Below are 19,706 nucleotides of genomic sequence, written 5' to 3'. Positions count from 1 at the left end.
TAATATATGATATTTTCTTCACTTTTGTTTATGGAATATTGGATGTTTTAATTGCTTTACCATAAACCAATAAACTAAGATCACTGGTTTTCGTTTGTAACTTAAGCATGTATGTAGAGACATACAGGTGGATCATGTCTTAAGTGATAACCAAAATGGTCTGTAGTATATAGATATATGAGGGAAACCTTATCCTGGTAATGCTGATGTGGCCTTCTGTGTAGAATAGTTACAAGTGTCATGACTTGCTATAGATGGTCTAATCCTGATCATTCATGAGGAGACATGCGAGTGGGGGCGTCTTATACGAAGTGTTATAGTCTCGTTATATAACGTCGTTCATGACAGAGACTTCACTTCACTAGGATGACCATAGATAACATGACCTCAATCTTGAGTGAGTTGGGAACTCCTGCCTTTGAGGGTGGTCCTTTGATTTGCACGGGTGCGAGTGGCCAGATCGCCGACTCAAACCTACCATTTTGGGCATTTCTTTGATTTGGGAGCTGGGAACTCAGCTACACAAGATGGAATTCACTCCTTCCTCGAAACAGGGGTAAGTAGATAGATTGCTCCCTTAAGGGCTGATTCCGGGGCTTGAACGATGTGGCACCACACACCTTCTCATGGCCCAAAAGGTGTCTACACATAGTAGGACTATGTTGTATTGTTCATTAGAGAGATCAGTGGTACTTAAGGAGTTAGATGTAACTACAGGGCCAAAACGTTGGCCCAGCTGTACTTACGAGCATCTGTGAAGGGTTATCGTATTGTTGATTTGTTATATCCGATAGACATAGAAATATATCTGTGGTGAGAAGAGTGCAACTATCTCTTTAATGGAATGCCTGACAGTTAACGGATGGTGGATCTCGTGACTAAAGAGTTTAGTCAGCTATTCACATATCATTGGAGCTTCGAGCCATAGGTCTATAAGGTCCCCTTGGTAGCTCAGTGGATTCAAGTTGAGAATAAGTTTTTGGGTCAGTTTGAAGTGTTCAAATTGACAAGAGGGAGTTCGATTATATATGATATGATTGAACTGATCAATTATATATGATATAGTTGACATGATGTATAAGATACATTAATTGGAGGAAAATTATGTAAATTTGATTTATATCTAGTGGAGGAGAAAAAGAATATGGTTAATGTATTGCATATGATGTGATATTAAACCATAGATTATAAATATAATAAGATTATATTTATTTTTTAATTTGACAATTATAGGATAATTGTTGCCCGACTTTTTCTCCGTAACCGAATGATAGTGGGAGGTCATATTCAGTTTTTGTAACTGAAGGATAAAATGAAAATTGTTTTCATTTTGCAAAGGATCAGACATTTTCTCACGAGTGATGTATGTTACCTATCACATAGCAAACCGAGAGCCTATACAGCTCAAAGTTTCTAAACGATCATATAGATGCACGCGGTTTACTAAACGATCGCATAGGATTTACTAAACGATCGTCTAGCTTTTTCTGAACGATCGCACTCCCGAGCGTCTTACTAAACGATCGTCTATACGAACATGACCCTTTTTACTAAACAATCGTGTACCTACCTAAACGATCAAGCATCGTTTATATGATAGACACCCGACTTCTCCCAATTGCTTGGTCGTGGTATACAATTGTCTCTTCCTTCTTCCCTCTACCAAATCCAACAGAGCCCACTCCTCCTGGATTCTCACACCGAGAATACTGAGGGTTCTGAGTGGTAGTGTCTTCCTTACTACTGTCTTCGTGAGGAGTCCGTTCATTGGTAGACGACCATGATTTGGCGGACGATTGCTTGGACGATCTCGTGAGAGCGAGAGAAGCATTCCCTGGACGAGAATGAGATTTAAGGTGAAGAAGGGTTCTTCAACTGGTATGTATTTCCTTCTCTTTGTTGTTTAAAGATTGAAAGCATGCCTGTAATTAGTTGTTAATGCATATCTAGCCTGCTAGATTGTGAATGCGGTAATTCTGTTACAATGAGTTTGGAACGATCTTGCTTTCACTCAGAGGTATTCTTTTATAAGAGTTCCTTCAGCCCCCTCTATTGATCTTGATGATTATGACTCTTCAATTGATTCTTTACTTACTTTTAATGATTTTGACTTGAATGATAATTCTTCTAATAATAATCTTGTTGAATCTCATATACAAGGGATCGAGCTTAAGACTCTTCCTTCACACTTCAAGTCTGTTTTCCTCGGAGATGAGAATGTTTTTCCAGTTATCATTTCTAAAGAACTCACGTCTTCTCAAGAATGCACCTTAGTGGAAACATTGAAAATCTACAAAAAGGCAATCGGATGGACTTTGGATGATATAAAGGGGATAAGTCCTTCCTTATGTATGCATAGGATTGTTCTAGAAGACGGAGCCAAGGCCACCATCCAACCTCAAAGAAGACTTAATCCGATGATGAAAGAGATCGTACATAAGAAAATCATCAAACTCCTTGAAGCTAAAATAATATACCTAGTTCAAGATAGCCAATGGGTAAGTCCAATATGCGTGGTACTAAAGAAAATCAGAATGACCATTGTAAAAAATGATAAAGGTGAGATGATTCCAATGAGAGTACAAAATGGTTGGAAAATGTGCATAGATTTCAGAAAACTAAACGAGGTAACAAAAACGGATCACTTTCCTATTATTTTCATTGACCAAATGGTTGAACGACTCGCTAGGAAACCGTATTTTTGCTTTCTTGATGGATTTTCAAGATTGTATCAAATACCAATAGCATAGGAAGATCAAGAAAAGACCATGTTTATATGCACTTACGGTACATATGCTTTTAGGAGAATGTTATTTGGATTATGCAATGCCCTAGGTACGTTTCAACGATGTATGATGAGTATTTTCTCCGACTATGTAGAAAAGTGCATAGAAATTTGCATGGACGATTTCACTATGTATGGTAATTCCTTTGAAGATTGTTTACACAATTTGAGTATGATTTTAAAAAGATGCATAGAAACCAATTTAGTCCTCAATTATGAAAAATGTCACTTCATGGCTTCACACTGAATTGTTTTAGGACATCTTGTGTCAACGAAAAGGCATAGAAGTAGATAAAGCAAAAATAAATGTCAGGTTAACCATCCCTATCCTAAAAACATTACGAAACTGCACTATTTTCTTGGTAGTGCAAGATTCTACAGGAGGTTCTATTGGGATTATGCCCTAAATCTCGTAGGATCCTGTAGTTTGTAAATGTTTGAACAAACTCATTGTTTATTTAATAAAATATATGATATTTTATTTCATATTTTAGTTGCATTAACCACAAATCAATAAACTAACATTCAAGGTTATCTTGTAACTTAAACATGTATGTAGAGACATACAGGTGGATCATGTTTAAGTGATAACCTAAATGGTCTGTAGTAAATGGATAAGGTTGGGCATCTTATCCCGATGACACTACGAGTATGGCCAACTTTATAGGTGTTACAATTGTTGTAAAGGCTACAAATGATATGATCCTGATCATTCATGTATAGACATGTAAGCGGGGATATTCTATACAAAGGAGTTTGTATAAGACCGAAGCACGAAATGTTTAGTCTATTATATAACGACATTCATGATAGAGACTTACATTTCACCAAGATGATCATAGGTAACATGACCTGAATCCTGAGTGAGTTGTGAACTCCTACCTATGAGGGTGGTCCTTTGATTTGTATGGGTGAGAGTGGCAAGATCGCCGACTCTGTTGGGGTTTATGCCCTAAAGTCTCGTGTCATGTAGTTTGTAAACAACTTTGTACAAACATTTGTGATGTATAATATATATGATATTTACTTCACTTCTTGACTTTGCACATTTAAATATTTATTTTTACCACAAACCAATAAACTTAATATCCCTGGTTTTCTTTATGTAACTTAAGCATGTATGTAGTGACATACAAGTAGATCATGTCTTAAGTGACAACCAAAATAGTTTGTAGTATATGGATATAGGAGGGAAATCCTATCCTGGTAACACTACGGATGCAACTCGCTTTGTGGAATTGTTACAAATCCTGTGACTTGTCACAAATGGTCTAATCCTGATCATTGTGTAGTGGACATGCGAGCGAGGGCGTCCTATACAAATAGTTTGTATAAGACTTGACCTCGAAGTGTTAATGTCTTGTCATATAACTCCGTTCATGACTGAGACTTCACTTCACTAGGATGACCATAGGTAACATGACCTCAATCCTAAGTGAGTTGGGAACTCTTTCCACTGAGTGCGGTCCTTTGATTTGCATGAATGCGAATGGCCAGAGCGCCGACTCCAACCTACCATTTTGGGGATTCGTCTGATTTGGGAGTTGGGAACTCAACTTCAGAAGATGGAGTTCACTCTTTCCCCAAAGCAGGGGTAAGTAGATAGATTGCTCTCTTAAGGGCTGATCTTGGGGCTTGAACGATGTGGCGCTACGCATCTTCTCATGGCTGGAGAGGTGTTCACACATAGTAGAACTATGTTGTATTGTTCATTAAAGGGATCAGTGGTACTTAAGGGGGAAGATGTAATTACAGGGGCAAAACGGAAAATTGGCACATTGTAATTAGAGCATTTGTGAAGGGTCATCGTACTGATGATTGGTTATATCCTATGGACATAGAAATATATCTATGGCAAGAATAGTTCAACTGTCGGTCTTTAGTGGAATGTCTGGCTAAAGGGGTTCTCTAGACTTCCTGCCCATGTGCATGGGTGGTAGTCTAGTTTGCCACACACCCCTTAGTTAGCCTTCTTCACCACAACATGGTTCACTCATATGGTTAATGTGAAATCAACCACTCTCCTCAACTTTCCTAAATCTCTCGTGGGATATGACACGTATAAGGCCCACATGATTATCATTGGATAAGTAAGGAAGCATGCATAAATCACAAAGCCACGCAAAGTCAAGCTTTATAAGAAACTATTTCCCTACAGGAATAATGTTACAATGCATGTTACTCTTACATGCAAACATTCCAAGGCACCCCTTAGGTACAAGCATCAATGACCTCACACAATGTATTGGCTAATCCTACTCATGGCTTCACTCCAACATCATTGAAGTTGTTCATCAAAACACCCCTTGATGAACTGTACTCTTACCATAGGAACTTGACTACATAACTCATAGTCTAAGTCCTTTTTGTGGAGAACCCTCTCCTCTCATGGAATCCTTCTATTCCATATCTTCTAGGATTAGTGTGATGGAGATGTATGTTGTTGAGAAGACTCAACTCTCTCACCCTCTCTATGTGTTGTAGAGAAGACTCTACTCTCTCTAAGTAAAGAATACACCTTTTATCTTCCTCCACTTGATCTCACCAAACGATGATCTCCCAATTAGATTCAATGATCTTTCCACCATTTGAAACCTTCTTTATATAGAACCCATTCCTAACTAATTTTCACCATTTTACGAATGGTTGAGATACTTGAGGAATACTCTTTACTAAATATAGTAAAGACTAATCTCTTCCCATTTTTAGGAATAAGGCAAAACTAATTCTTTCCTAACATTAAGAACAAGTAGAAATTATTCTTCCTTAACTTTAGGCACAAGGAATAGACTTAATCTTTCTGGACTTATGGAGCAAGTTCCTCCCCATTATAAGTATTCCATGCAGAGTTGCCATGTTCCTTTATCCATACTTAGTCATTTTGCCATCAAAATTTGATGGAGAGTCGTTAAACATCCATGCTCACCAATGTTTGCACTACATAGGTTACTGCCTGGTGTGCACTGCCAAGCACCCATGTGCGCATGCGCTGCTTGATGTCCACGCACGTGTGCACCCTCGTGCACACTGTCTTATGCACGCTATCTTGCACCTCTGTGCATGCCAACGCCCATCTTCTCAAGTGCGTGCAACCCCATGCCTTTATGCATCCCTGCTCACCTAGTGTGCACATGTTGTCTGTGTGTGCGACATTCGTCAGGGTGTGCGTCCATCTGCATATGCTTACGCCTGTTGGTCTGTGGGGTTGCGCACACACCTATGCGCTAGCCAACATGCCTAAGTGTGTCATCTTACCCACTCTGCCTTGGCTATCTGCCCAGCCATGTGCGTTAAGACTTAGAGTCATAACACTTTGCCACTTTCCAATTAATCTGAGATAGAGTTTTCAGTAAAGGTTCATTGGTATTGAAACCCTTAAATATCGGACACTATATTTTCAACATTTTTTAAAACCACAAAAAAAATTATCGTTTAGAATCCTTAAAATCAGTATGATAAATCTTTCCCTTGCTTTTTTGTCTTCTCTCCCAGACATTCTTATGTTTATGATTAAATCTCATGTTTATCTAATATAACACCCATAAATAATTTGGTACTCTAACCTTAATATCCTTTCAAAACTTTTGAATTCCATAGTACTTTAACATAAAGTATACATCTAGGTTTGAATCAACACACAATATCATCATTCTATCTCTATATGTGAATACATTATTAACAATATTGACTTGTTATCATATTCAATTGTTATGATGTGATAGTAAATTTGAATGGAATTATATATATATATATATATATATATATATATATATATATATATATATATATATATATATATTTTGCTCATTTGGAAATGTAAGTGCTCTTTTAATATGCGTTAATTTCTATGCGTTGATGGTCATGTGTTGGACTGAAGAGTATGCAATATGTGTTAATCATATATGTGATGACCATGCATTCCTGTCACAAGTTTTCTTGCTTTCTCGCCAAGTATAATGAGAACGCAAGTTTCTCGAGATGATCCGAGGTCGAACACAGGGTCTTGTAACTAAATGATGTGTATGCTGTAATGCGTTTAAGGCGATGAGTAAAAGTAAAAAGAAAAAAAGTTAATGGACTATGCACTACTCCTACTCCTAGCTAAACAGATTGAGCAATGGAAGTTTGACTATGAGAATTCGTAGAGATGCAGTCAATTGTTAACACGTAATAAGATGCATGGAGAAATAGAATTGTGGAAGGAATAAATTCACCACATCATTATGCTTGGTTTCTAGATTAATCCTAGCTCGCCACACTAATGCATCGCACACCTCTCGGTGGTCAGCCGCATGCTTATATCTCTATAACACATGGTTGCATTGAGCATAAGATTATTCCTATCTCTAGGAACACTGCTTACTTTGCTTAGTGAGTTACCCTTTCAGGCAGTTAGCTACAATTATTTAGCTTATAGACAAACATTGCGATAGCCTCGTGCTAAGCAAAGAGGATTAGCTCGCTATACTCGCGCAACGCACACCTCTTGGTGGTTTTCTACATGCGTCATATTTCTATACCGCATGATTGAGTATGTGATAATTCTTGCAATCGACACTTAACTAAACGATGATAAAGGAAAAAAAGATGATGAAGATGATGCTGAAAGAACTAAATAGATGTATTGGTTACAAAATGTATGTGTTTTAAGCCAAAATGTAATACAATATAGAGATAAGAGAAGAGGTGGAAGGCTAGATGTAAGCAATCTCTTGCTTCCATCAGAAATGCGTCAGGGCTGCCGGTGGTGCCATGGATGGGTGGTGGAGATGTCTCTCTCGAGCTCTATCTTCGATGAAGCTCCAGTTGTCACTCAGAAAGGGTTATGGAAGTGAAGACCTCTCAAAGAATGTCTTGCTCACACTCTCATCTGTGATCACAAGAATCTGCCTAAGGCAGAAACTCGGATAGTTTGAAGTTGGGCCCCAAGGCTCTATTTATAGAGCTCAAATGTCGATAGCATTGGTAGTCCCACTCTGAATCACTACCACTTCTGACGCGGTAAGTGAAATGTCAACATCACCTTATCTTACTGATACTTTCAAGGTATGTGTTCATAATCGTTTTTCTAAAGTATCAACGAATTTCACCCACCTTGCGGTTGACTCCCTATCACGGTTATCACTCTATAGTTGTAGCATTCCATGCGACTAACTGGTTTTCATGAAGATCAACGCATGCGATCAACTTTGCGATAGTCTGGGATCAACGCATGTGATCAATTCCTATAATAGCTATAAAAATAGACATTTTGACGTAGAATAACACATTATATAGGGTTAGCGAGGATTTTTAGTACTGGTCGACGTAAGCTCATTTTTCCACATGAATTTTTAGTATTATCAATGCATATTCTGCTCATTGACCCTCATAATTCTAAGTAAAAGGCTACAATAACTTGTATTTCTACAAGCTATATATATATATATATATATATATATATATAGAGAGAGAGAGAGAGAGAAGATAACTATTTGGTTATGGTTTTGAAAATTAATTATGCTTGTAATTTTTTTTCCTAATTTCTTTACAATGGTTTTCGTCATTTTTAAGGTGACATTTGAATTCTTATCCAAGTTTTAAAGTTAAACAAGTTATTACTAGTTTTTGTTTTTTAGTTTCAAAACTTGACTTGAATTATTAAACAACAAATTAGATAGGCTTCATCTCAAAATCAATTAGTTATTGCTATAAAGATAGAAAGACCTCAGAATCTCGGTTATTCATACATACATACATACATATATATATATATACACACACACGCACACACACACACAAGTTACTCCTTTCATTGCCAATTAATTTATACTAAATCTCACTTACCAGGAAGTTAGGAGCATTAAAGGTTTTCTTACTTCCCAGAGGGAGTGAATTTATGTCAACTAATTAAGTAAGGATTGCTGACGGTCTTTTAAACAAAGTCATGATCTGTAAAAAAAAAAAAAAAAAAAAAAAAAAAAAAAAAAAATAAAGAAAGATCTGAATAGATGATTTTCTGTGTCTCTATTGATCAATTGTGCAGGTATAAATAGCTTGGTACAACACTAAAATTAGCTAACAAGAATCCCCTAACAAAGCTCAACTATCTAACAAAAGGAGACTTGACTTTACTACCTGAAAATCCTAACAAAAGTAGTTTACAATTTAACATTTCCCCTCAAACTCAAGGTGGGAGGGTAGAAACCAACTTGAGTTTTCATAGTAGTTGAAGAAAGCATCCAGAGGTAAGGGCTTTGGTGAAGATGTCGGCCAGTTGCTCAGTTTAGATATGGATTGAAGGTGCAGAGTAGAGTTTTGAAGATGATGGTGGACAAAATGGCAGTTGATCTCTATATGCTTTGTCAATTCATGAAAAATATCATTATGTGCTATATGAATGACACTATGATTGTCACAGTGAAGAATAGTGGCAGAATTTTGATAAGCCCCCATGTCAGCCAAGAACCAGCATAACCACAAGACCTCTGAGGTTGCATCAGTAGGTGCACAATACTCCGATTCAGTGTTGGATCGAGAAATAACCATTTGTTTCTTACTCCACCAAGAGATGAGAGAATCACCCAAATAAAAATAGTAACATATGGTAGACCGTCTATCCATAGGATCACCCGTCCAATCAGAGTCAGAATATCTAGACAGAACCAAAGAGGATTTAGAGGAGAATTAAAGTCCATGTCCTAGCATACCTTTAACATAACGCAGAATACGAAGGACAACTGTGAAGTGGATAGTGCGAGGATAGTGCGAGGATTGGACATGAACTGACTGACAATATGAATTGCATAAGCTATATCTGGACGAGATACTGTTAAATATATAAGGCTGCCAACCAGTTATCTATACAATGTTGGATCCTAGAGGGGAACACCATCAAAAGAGGTTAGACGGACATTGGAATCCAATGGTGTCGATGTTGTGGCAGAATCAGTGATACCTGAATGAGCTAACAGATCTGATGCATACTTCCTTTGAGATAGGTTGTATGCATTAGAGCATTATAAAACCTGAAGACCAAGGAAGTAACTAAGCGGTCTCAGATCTTTCATCTCAAAATGTTCTCCTAGATAGTGTCGGAGATCCGAGATAGCCTAAGGATCATCACCAGTAATGATCATATCATCCACATATAACAAAAGAAGACAAGTCCACGATAAGTTTTCCAAGTAAACAAAGCAGAGTCATGCGCACTGGAGGAAAACCCAAGTTGAGTAACAATACAACTGAAGGTTGCAAATCAGGCATGAAGATCTTGCTTGAGCCCATATAGTGCACGGTGAAGAAGATAGACCTTGTTTGGTAGAGAAGGTACGTCAGGTGGTGGCTGCATATACACTTCCTTAGACAATGTGCCATTGAGGAAGACATTCTTAATATCCATTTGAAGAAGGGGCCACTGCCTGGCAACTGCTACAACTAATAAACTCCATACAAATGTCATTCATGCAACTGAAGCAAATGTTTTCTCATAGTCAATACCATATTCCTGTGAATACCCTTTTGCCACCAGACGAGTCTTATAGCATTCGACAGATCCATCAGAGCAGGTCTTGATTTTATAGATCCACTTACATCCAATAGGTTTCTTGCCAGGTGGTAGATCAACATACTCCCAAATGTGAGTCTTATCTAATGTCTGAAGTTTCTCATCCATAGCTTGCTACCAAAGAGGGTTAGAACAAGCCTTGTGATAGGATTGTGGTTCATCTAAGGACATAGTAGTGGAAAAACAATGATAGTCCTATAGATACTGTGGAGTTTCTCTTACCCGAGCAGACTGACGAACAGATGCAAGATCATGATCAGCATCAGGGATAGATGGTAAGTCTGTGACTGTAGTAGACGAAGAAGACTGATCGAGCTTTTGAACGAGTAGGATGGAAGACGCATGCTCTAGAATGGGTGGAGTGAGATCTAGAATGGGTGGAGTGGGAGACTCAAATGAAGATTCACAGGCGGGAAATAGATTTGTGCTAGGACTAGTGAAGAATGATTGGGTGCCAAGAAGGGAGGCATGAAAGGAATAATTACTAGAAAACATACGATGTTCCCGAAAGGTGACATGACGAGAAATACGTAACCGATTGGATATGGGGTCCCAACATCGGAATCCCTTATGTTCAATTCCATATCCAAGAAAGCAACACAGACGAGCCTGAGATTCAAGTTTGGAATATTCATGGGGATGAAGTAAAACAAAGTAGGCACAACCAAAAACTTTGAAAAGAGAATAAGAGGGTGACATGCCATATAATCACTCAAAGGGAGACACATTGTGGAGAATAGTAGATGGTGATAATATAGACAAATGTGATTGCAGCTTCTCCCCAAAACTTTTCAGGACAAGATGCGGACAGAAGTTGTACACTAATAGAGTCGAGAATGTGGCGATGCTTTCTTTCAGCTCGACCATTTTTTTGAGAGGTATAAGGACATGAGCATTGGACAAGAGTACCCTGTTGAGTTAGGAAGGAAAGCAGGTAGGAGTCCTTATACTCCATGGCATTGTCAGTCCGAAGAATTTTGATGGTTTGAAAAAACTGAGTTTGAATCATTTTAGCAAAGTCAATGTAAACTTGGGGTAAAGATGGACGATTCTTAAGAAAATATATCCAAGTAAAACTGGAGTAGTCATCAGTGAATAAAATAAAATACCGATAACCATTTATTGTAGGGGTGGGAACAGGGCCCCAAACGTTGGAATGAACAAGGCCAACTTGTGTATCATAGAGAGATGCTGAAGTAGGAAATGACAAAACAGGCTGTTTTGCCAGTTTGTAATGTAAACAATCAAATGAACGAAATTTAGAAGCATTACTTAAGGTACCAATAGAAATTAGGCTACAAATTTTGTCATATGATGCATGGCCAAGACAAAGATGCCATTGATACATATCGGTATCTGTGATAGCTATAAACAAAGATGGCAGAACAGAAGGCTAAAAGGATGTAAGCTCAAATAATCTTCCTACCTTGTGACTCGTGCCAACCATCTGACCCGTCCGCAGATCCTGAAGCTAACAACCATGAGAGGAAAAGAGAACAGTTAGTCCTAGGTCACGTAGTTGTCCAATAAAGACAAGATTGAAAGTCAAGTGCAGGACATGATAAGTAGTGGATGACTAATACTTGGTGTACTGACAGTCTCAACATGTGAAATAGGCATGTGGTTACCATCAGTAGAATATATCAGAGGCAGGGATTGTACAGGAGTGGAGGGAGACAGTAAGGCCATATTCGAGGTAATGTGATTGCAATAGGTTAAATCGAGGAGCCAAGATGTACCTGGCCTGACAACAAGGGCATGAGAGTTAGGAGAGAGCACATGTTTCAGATAGTCCTGAAGATCGCTGATCTAGATACTTGGAGGATTGTGGGGTACCACATCCAAGGCAATGGCAGCTACCGCGACAGACGAAGAACCATGCTTGGGAGAATTCTTGGATTTATTGATGTATCTTGGAGATCGAGGTGGTTTGGTAGGATAGCTGCCCAAGATATGACCCTTTTTAAGGTAGTATCTACATTCAATGGTGAGGCAACTGGAAAACTTGTGACCATGTTGTTTGCAGTTCTTGCAAAAAATTAACTCGGTTGAAAATCGTGAATGGCTGGTTGCAAGAGCAACATCCAGGGAAGGAAAGAAGACTAACCCATATCGCCTTTCCTCAAAGAGAATTTCCTGAATCGATGCATCAAGAGATGGTAGTGGACTACGATGTAACAAGGTAGCACGAACAGAATCATACTCAGGACGAAGCCCCATAAGGACCTTGATAAGTCATGGATGATCTGGACTGGTCTTAGCCTGGTCTAATTGAGTCTAAATAGGTTGAAGAATAGTGAGATACTCATTCACGGATTGGCCGATCTCCAGACTCGTGCCAATTAGAGTAGTATGAAGCTGATAGTAGTGGTCAAGACCCACGGTTTGAATCATCCGGGCAGAAAATCCCAAAGTTCTTTAGTTGTGTCGAACACATTGATCTAAGTGTGAATGACTGGAATGGAGGTATTACCCAACCAAGTGATTATCTGATGGTTCTTGTTGTCCCAATCTTCTATTCTATCCACAAATTTACTGTTTTCTTCAGTGGCTCATTTGACAGACTTAACGACATCACCTATTACCACTCGCAACAACTTACAACCAATCAGAAAGCTTTTCATTTGATAGGCATAGGTAATATAGTTGATGCCATTAAGGATTGTGCTGATAGGACGAAAGATGTCATTTTTCTCCATTTAGAACAAGGGAAAAAATATAGCAGTATGAGTCAAAGAAAAAACCAAAACAAAAAATCAAGGATCGAGGGTCGAGTTCTTAACCGGGAATCGAGGATTGAGGATCGAGTTCTAGACTGGAAAAGGAGGATCGAAGGTCGAGTTCCAGACCAAGAATCGGGGATCGATAGTCGAGTTATGAATTGAGAATCGAGGATCGATGGTCGAGTTCTTCACAGTGGGATCAAAGGTCGAGTTCTGGATCGGGAATTAGGGATTGAGGATTTAGTTTTTCATAGTAGCTTCGGACAGGGGATCTGGGTGGTTCTTCTTCACGCCGGACAGGGGATCTGGGTGGACGGCACTAGTGCGATGACCAGACGACAACGATAATAGAGAACAAGAGAAAGAAGAAACCAGCTAGCAAGGCTCTGATACCATGTAAAAATAAGATCTGAATGGATGATTTTCTATGTCTCTATTGATCAATTGTATAGGTATAAATAGCTTGGTACAACACTAAAATTAGCTAACAAGAATCCCCTAACAAAGCTTAACTATCTAACAAAAGAAGACTTGACTTTGCAACCTGAACATCCTAACAAAAGTAGTTTACAATTTAACAATAATTAAGGCAGTGGTAATGTGAGGCAAACTAATTTTGCCATATTTTAAATGTAGGTGTTAATTAGGAACTAAACATGATCATACAAGTAAAATGTGTGCATAGTCTTTATATTCAAGTGCAATAACATATATATGCTCCTTGGTTAATTTGAATATACTCTAATAAATAAGGTACTATTTCAAATGTCAGTAGTTATTTGATCTCCATCCTTACGATGGTTCAACGAAAAAACCTAAAAAATGAAGATATGAAAGTAGTTTGTTCATAAGAAAATTTTTATTTCATTTATATAATTGTGTAACGCAATGAATCCTGCTAAAAATCACACATAAAAAATATTAATTAGGGATGTTTCCAATTAAAATTTTAAATGTTGTTATCGACCACTTGTCGAGATTCATTCTTGAGTTGGATTTTTTTTTTTTTTTTTTTTATCAAATACTTGTTGAGATTCATGGACTTTGATAACAAATTAGATAGAGTTCATCTCAAAACTAGTCGGATATTGCTATGAAGATAGAAAGATTTAGAATCTTTAATATATATACACACACACATACATACATAGAGATATGTATCTATCTATATGTATGTATATGTTTATGTATATATGTGTGTATATATATATACACACACAAGGTACTCTTCTCATTACCAATTTATTTATATTATTTATCTAATAAAGAATACCCATAAATAATTTAGTACCCTAACCTTGGGATCCTTTAAAATTTTCTGAATTCCATGGTACTTTAACATGATATATAACTCCCACATCTTACATCTATAAGGTTCGAATGTACGCACAATGTCATCATTTCATCTCTATATTTTAATGCATTATTAACAATATCGTCATATCGCTATCATATTCGATCGACATTGGCTGACAGCGAATTTGAATGAAATTCCATATATATTTTTAAATTCACATATAATATAAAATAAGCCCAAAAAGAAATAAGAAATCTTGTTCAGCAATGAAAATGGGATTGCATATATAAATGACTCAAATACAATAGCATATATATTATACCAATCACATATCTTGAAAATAAACCCTAACAAAAACCAGCTCAGCTAGTGTTATTGCCAACTTAAAACTTCACATATTCAACTCGTAAAATATGGGTCCAAAATTTAAAATCAATAAAGAAATAAATAAATAAAAAGGTTAATTAGAATCCCACGTGGTAGCTTGACTGAGAAATGTAAGAGGAAGCAGGGAGGAAAGTGTGGTTTGAGTTTGATATTATCAGTTTTAAGTTGTTTTTTCTTCAAAATAGTAATATATTTATTTTTTAAAAAAATGGTTCATGATTACAAAAATTTGATGAAAATATTAAAATATCGAAAATTATAAAAATAAACAATTCAAAAAATAAATTTTAATTAATATAGATAAACCTTTAACGAGTTTTAAACAAGTTAATATATCTATTATTTATATTATATTTATATTAGTGACATTTTATTTTATTGTTTATTTTTTATATTTTGTTTATTTTTTATAATATAATAAAAATATTCATTCATTTCTATACTTATATCAAATCTCTAAAAACGTAAAAATATCGACATGTAAATTTAATATGGCGCAAATGATAATTTAGGATTGGGGATGAAAACAAAACTCCCTAAGCATTGAGCAATTTAGGAATCTTAAAGACGTGGGATTGCCGATAGATCCGGCGATCCTTTAGCTCTGATATTTTTCATTTTTAATTTGCTCATTATAATATCTTTTAATACCCTTTTTTGCTCTCTGCCAGCTGCGCACACAAACCCATTAAATTATATGCTTTTTTTTTTTTTTTTTTTAAATATACATTTAAGCCATTCATCTCTATTTCCCATGCTAATTGACAAAGGATATATAAAGAAAATAAAATAAATTAAGACCCTTTGACTCTAAACTCTAAGGCTGTATTATTTAAGTATTGGATTTATATAAACTTTCTGATAACGAGTGTACAACGAGAATTATGTTGGACACGAATACACAATTAACCGAATTAAAATGTATGTGCTTTTTGATTACTTAAAAAAAGTTTCATTTTAAAAACATATAAGTTGGTTTCTAGCGAAGGTTGAAATATAGAAAATGAGTTATATCTTAAGTATTCAAGATTTGGGAGAAAAAGTGATATGATTTAGGTCTATATCTTTGTCCTCTCTCAATCAATTGACAAATTTTTAGGGTTTATGATTTGAAAAATCTGGAAAACAGAACTTCCCTTGAGTATCAACATTATTAATGATGGTTGAATTATTCTCCTATCGAAGATTTGATCGATCTCCCAACTCTTGTAATTGTTGTAGTAAACAAAACAAATAAAATGCAAGTATAGCTTGATAGTTTCAATCTATTCAATTTTCTTTTAGATAAGAAGATTGAATCTCTATATCTATTCATGAGTTGTACTAAATAAAACGAATGTTGAGTCATGAACAAAAGAGATGCGATATTTTTTAGACAACCTAGACAAAGAAAACAATATAGGGATTTATAATTGAAATTAAATCGAGTCAACAAACATAAAAAGAAAAGAAATTATATGATATAGTCTAATTAAATACATATTTTAAATAGCATTGGATTAGTTACAAACCCTACAAATAGGGTCCAAAAAAGTACAAGTGTTGTGTATCCTTTTGAGTACTTTTTAAAACACTCTTTTCATTCTCTCCTCTTCTCTTCTCTCTTTCAAATGGCACTTACAAATTCAGCTGTACAAGAAGTGGATGGCATGGAGAAAAATGGTGGATATTTGAAGACTTTAGCCACTGGAAAAGGCCATGAAAATCCCGACGGTAACTTCGTGTTCCGAAACACGACGAATTACCAACTCGATCATCAACAACAACAGCAACAACAACAGCAATCTCTCATCAATTTCAAGTGTGGGATTGAGAATACTATTTTGGGTCATAAGATGAATAGTGAATCTTTGTTGAGCTTTGAAGCACAAGGGATTTGTCAATTAGATCACACTTATAATTGGGACGATCAGCAACGTGTGATGGAAGATCCTAATTGCTTTCAAACAGCTACCAATCATAATAATTACAGCCCTTCAAAAGATCATCATAATAAAAATGGAGATAATGGGTCTGTTTATGAGTGGCTTTATTCTGAACCTACAACTGATTTTTCTGATGCCATTCAAGAAGCTGAAGCAACTCAGGATATTATTCTCAATCACAAGCGATCCCATACGGTACTAAATTATAAGTTTTGTCTCTGAACTTTCAACTTTCATTTATTTTCAATTCCTTCTTATTTTGAAAAAAATTTCATTGTTTGATAAGAGGGAGTACTTCTCCGATCTGTTTTGATCTTTTTTTTTTAAATTAAGTTTATAGACATTAGTCACACGAGTTGATTTCTTTGCTTAAAAATGATGCAAAACCATTTTCCAAAATATTAAGCAATTTTTTTAAAAAAAAGTTTTTATAATTTTGTTTTTCATCTTGAAATTTTTTCGTTGTGGATCCAAATGTTTCTTTATGAAAGACAAAAATCATTAGGAAGAAATGGTAAGAAAACAACATAAATTTTCAAAATAAAGAAATTAACTGATTATTAAACATAACCTCATATATTGAAATTTTAAAATTAACCCATTAGTGTTTAAGGACAATTGCAAATTTAGGAATTAAACTCAAAGTATGAATAAATATAGTACAATGTAAAAGAATTTGCATATATAACAAAATTTAGATTTGGATATTGAAATCTATTAGTGATCGACCATATCGTTAATTTGAGTCTAACAGTGATACAATTCTATCATTCATAAATTTTTGCTATATTTATAATTCTTTAGAAATGTTGTTATACACTAATTATTAGCCTTAAAAGTGTCGTTCAATGTAATAACTCTAATTTTTAGTGAATAAACATGAAATGTAATCTCAAAACTTATTGGCAATATATAGGAGTAACTATGTATACTATAAATATCATGAGATCTCTTCATCTTTTCAACATGGGATCTTTATCCTAACCCTTCGAGATGGTGTCTCATTCCATTCACCGTTTTTTAGTTGGATCCCAATTTTCTTTTTTCTTTAAATTGATTACTCATTTTTGTTTCATAAACTCTGCTACCATATTAAGATAAGTGACAGTTTTGTTTGTAAGTAAATTGGTGTCAAGTCACTGACAAAAGAAGAATTTGATTGAATATTGAAAGGGAGAGAGCAGTGGGAGTGTTTGTAAGAAACAATGTACTGCTGCAGCTAAGAAACAGAAGACCAAATCACCAACAACCAAGGATCCTCAGAGCATTGCAGCCAAGGTTTTTTTTTAATTATTAACAACGTTAATTAGTTTGCTTGCAATTTAAGGAACAAAGTAGTAGTAAGATTTAAGGATCTGAAAGAATGTCTGTTGTATGTTCTATTTTGTTGTTTGTTTTATTACTTAGAATCGACGAGAAAGGATTAGCGAGAGGCTCAAAATACTCCAAGATTTGGTTCCCAATGGCTCCAAGGTAATCTTTCCATCTACCACTAAAAAAAAAAAAAAAAAGTTAAAATTGCAAATTTAGAAAAATTTAAATTTAAATTTTTATAGTTTATAATTAAAATTTGGTCCATGTGGTTTGAAAATTTTTTTATAAATAATCTCCGTTGTAATAACTACTCATAAGAATTTTGTCAAACCATAAAGAGTATTTATGAAATTTATCAAATCAGAATAAGTAAATTTTAACCCCCAAAATCAGAATGCCTAACAGAAAAAATTTAGATATTTATATATACTACATTATAATGTGCATAAGAACACAAGCAAAAAGATAAGAAAAAAAGTTATGCTGTAAAATAAGAAAAGCTTTGACTTTTTTTTTATAAAAAAAATTATTTTTCAGGTTGATTTGGTAACCATGTTGGAGAAAGCAATTAGCTATGTCAAATTTCTTCAACTACAAGTGAAGGTACATATATAATTCCCATATTTTACTTTCTTTCCAATTTTCTATTTTCATCCTTTTTTAGATTAATTCAATATTTCATTATTATTGCCCCCAAATTTTTTACATTTTATTTTTTTAATCTATAACCTTTCAAGAATGAAGATATAAAAATGATATCCCAACTTTATTATATAGTCTCATTTGATAATTAATTTGAATTTCAGATCCTAGCGACCGATGAATTTTGGCCTGTTCAAGGTGGGAAAGCTCCAGATATTTCACAAGTAAAAGAAGCCATTGATGTCATTCTTTCATCTCAAAGAGAAAGAAGCTCAAGCTCAAACAGTGAAAAGTGATATAATATTATTATTGTTGTTGTTGCCTTCTTGGTAGATAGAATTTATGACAATAATTTTATATACTTCTCAATAATTCAAATTCCATGAATTAATAAACTATTTTAATAAACAAAAGAGAAAAAAAAAATAGGCTAATTTGTTTTGAAGTCAGCCACTGTTCTGGCAACAAGATTGGGATCAGAAATTAATGCATCCTGTTTCCTTTTTTTTTTTTTTTTTTTAATGGAGAAAATGTTGTTTCTCTTCTAGCTAGTTATAAATTCAAGGACCCATTTGGAGATCTATTAAAAAAGAAATTATTTTTGAAGGAGAATCTACCAGCGAAAATTTATAATTTATATGTATATCTTTCTGTATAATTACATTATAGACTACTAAATGAACAAAAGTAAGTCTATAATGATCTAGAAATAATTAATGCACAGATTTGAATGATTTAGGATCTCTTTCAATAATACTATATTAAAACAAAATGAGAGATTATACTAAATTATATTCTTAGATATATTATGAATATTATAATAATAAATAGATATCCATGGCTTAATGTCTCAAAGTCATGTGTCACTCTTCATGTTGTCTATGTGTTTTGTGATTATTTAAGTTTGCTGTCCATGTAAGACCACATCCTACTTGTCATTTTGTTCATAAATAGTGGCATTTGGTGGATTTTAAAGTTACACATACATGGGTGAGAATTCTACTACAAAATTCCACTAATTTACATATTATCCAATTTTATAATTTTAGTTATTTTATTTTATATTATATTATATATATTTAATATT

At 35.0% G+C, this 19,706-nt stretch overlaps 1 protein-coding gene across 1 annotated transcript; it reads left to right on the top strand.

The window, feature by feature from the left end:
* The first annotated feature begins 16,311 nt into the window (after positions 1-16,311).
* On the top strand, positions 16,312-19,097 carry LOC120092869 (putative transcription factor bHLH086). Its single transcript, XM_039051113.2, has 5 exons — positions 16,312-16,858; positions 17,837-17,941; positions 18,071-18,136; positions 18,515-18,580; positions 18,784-19,097. Exons 1-5 carry the CDS (start codon positions 16,349-16,351, stop codon positions 18,913-18,915), a joined length of 879 nt encoding a protein of 292 aa, XP_038907041.1. The 5' UTR covers positions 16,312-16,348; the 3' UTR covers positions 18,916-19,097.
* The last annotated feature ends 609 nt before the right edge of the window (positions 19,098-19,706 follow it).

Source organism: Benincasa hispida, chromosome 12, assembly GCF_027475165.1.
Source record: "Benincasa hispida cultivar pf3 chromosome 12, pf3_genome.v1.1, whole genome shotgun sequence".
In the NCBI taxonomy this organism is placed as follows: domain Eukaryota; kingdom Viridiplantae; phylum Streptophyta; class Magnoliopsida; order Cucurbitales; family Cucurbitaceae; genus Benincasa; species Benincasa hispida.
Note: the sequence above shows the minus strand (reverse complement) of the source record. Positions and strands in the feature narration are given on the sequence as shown.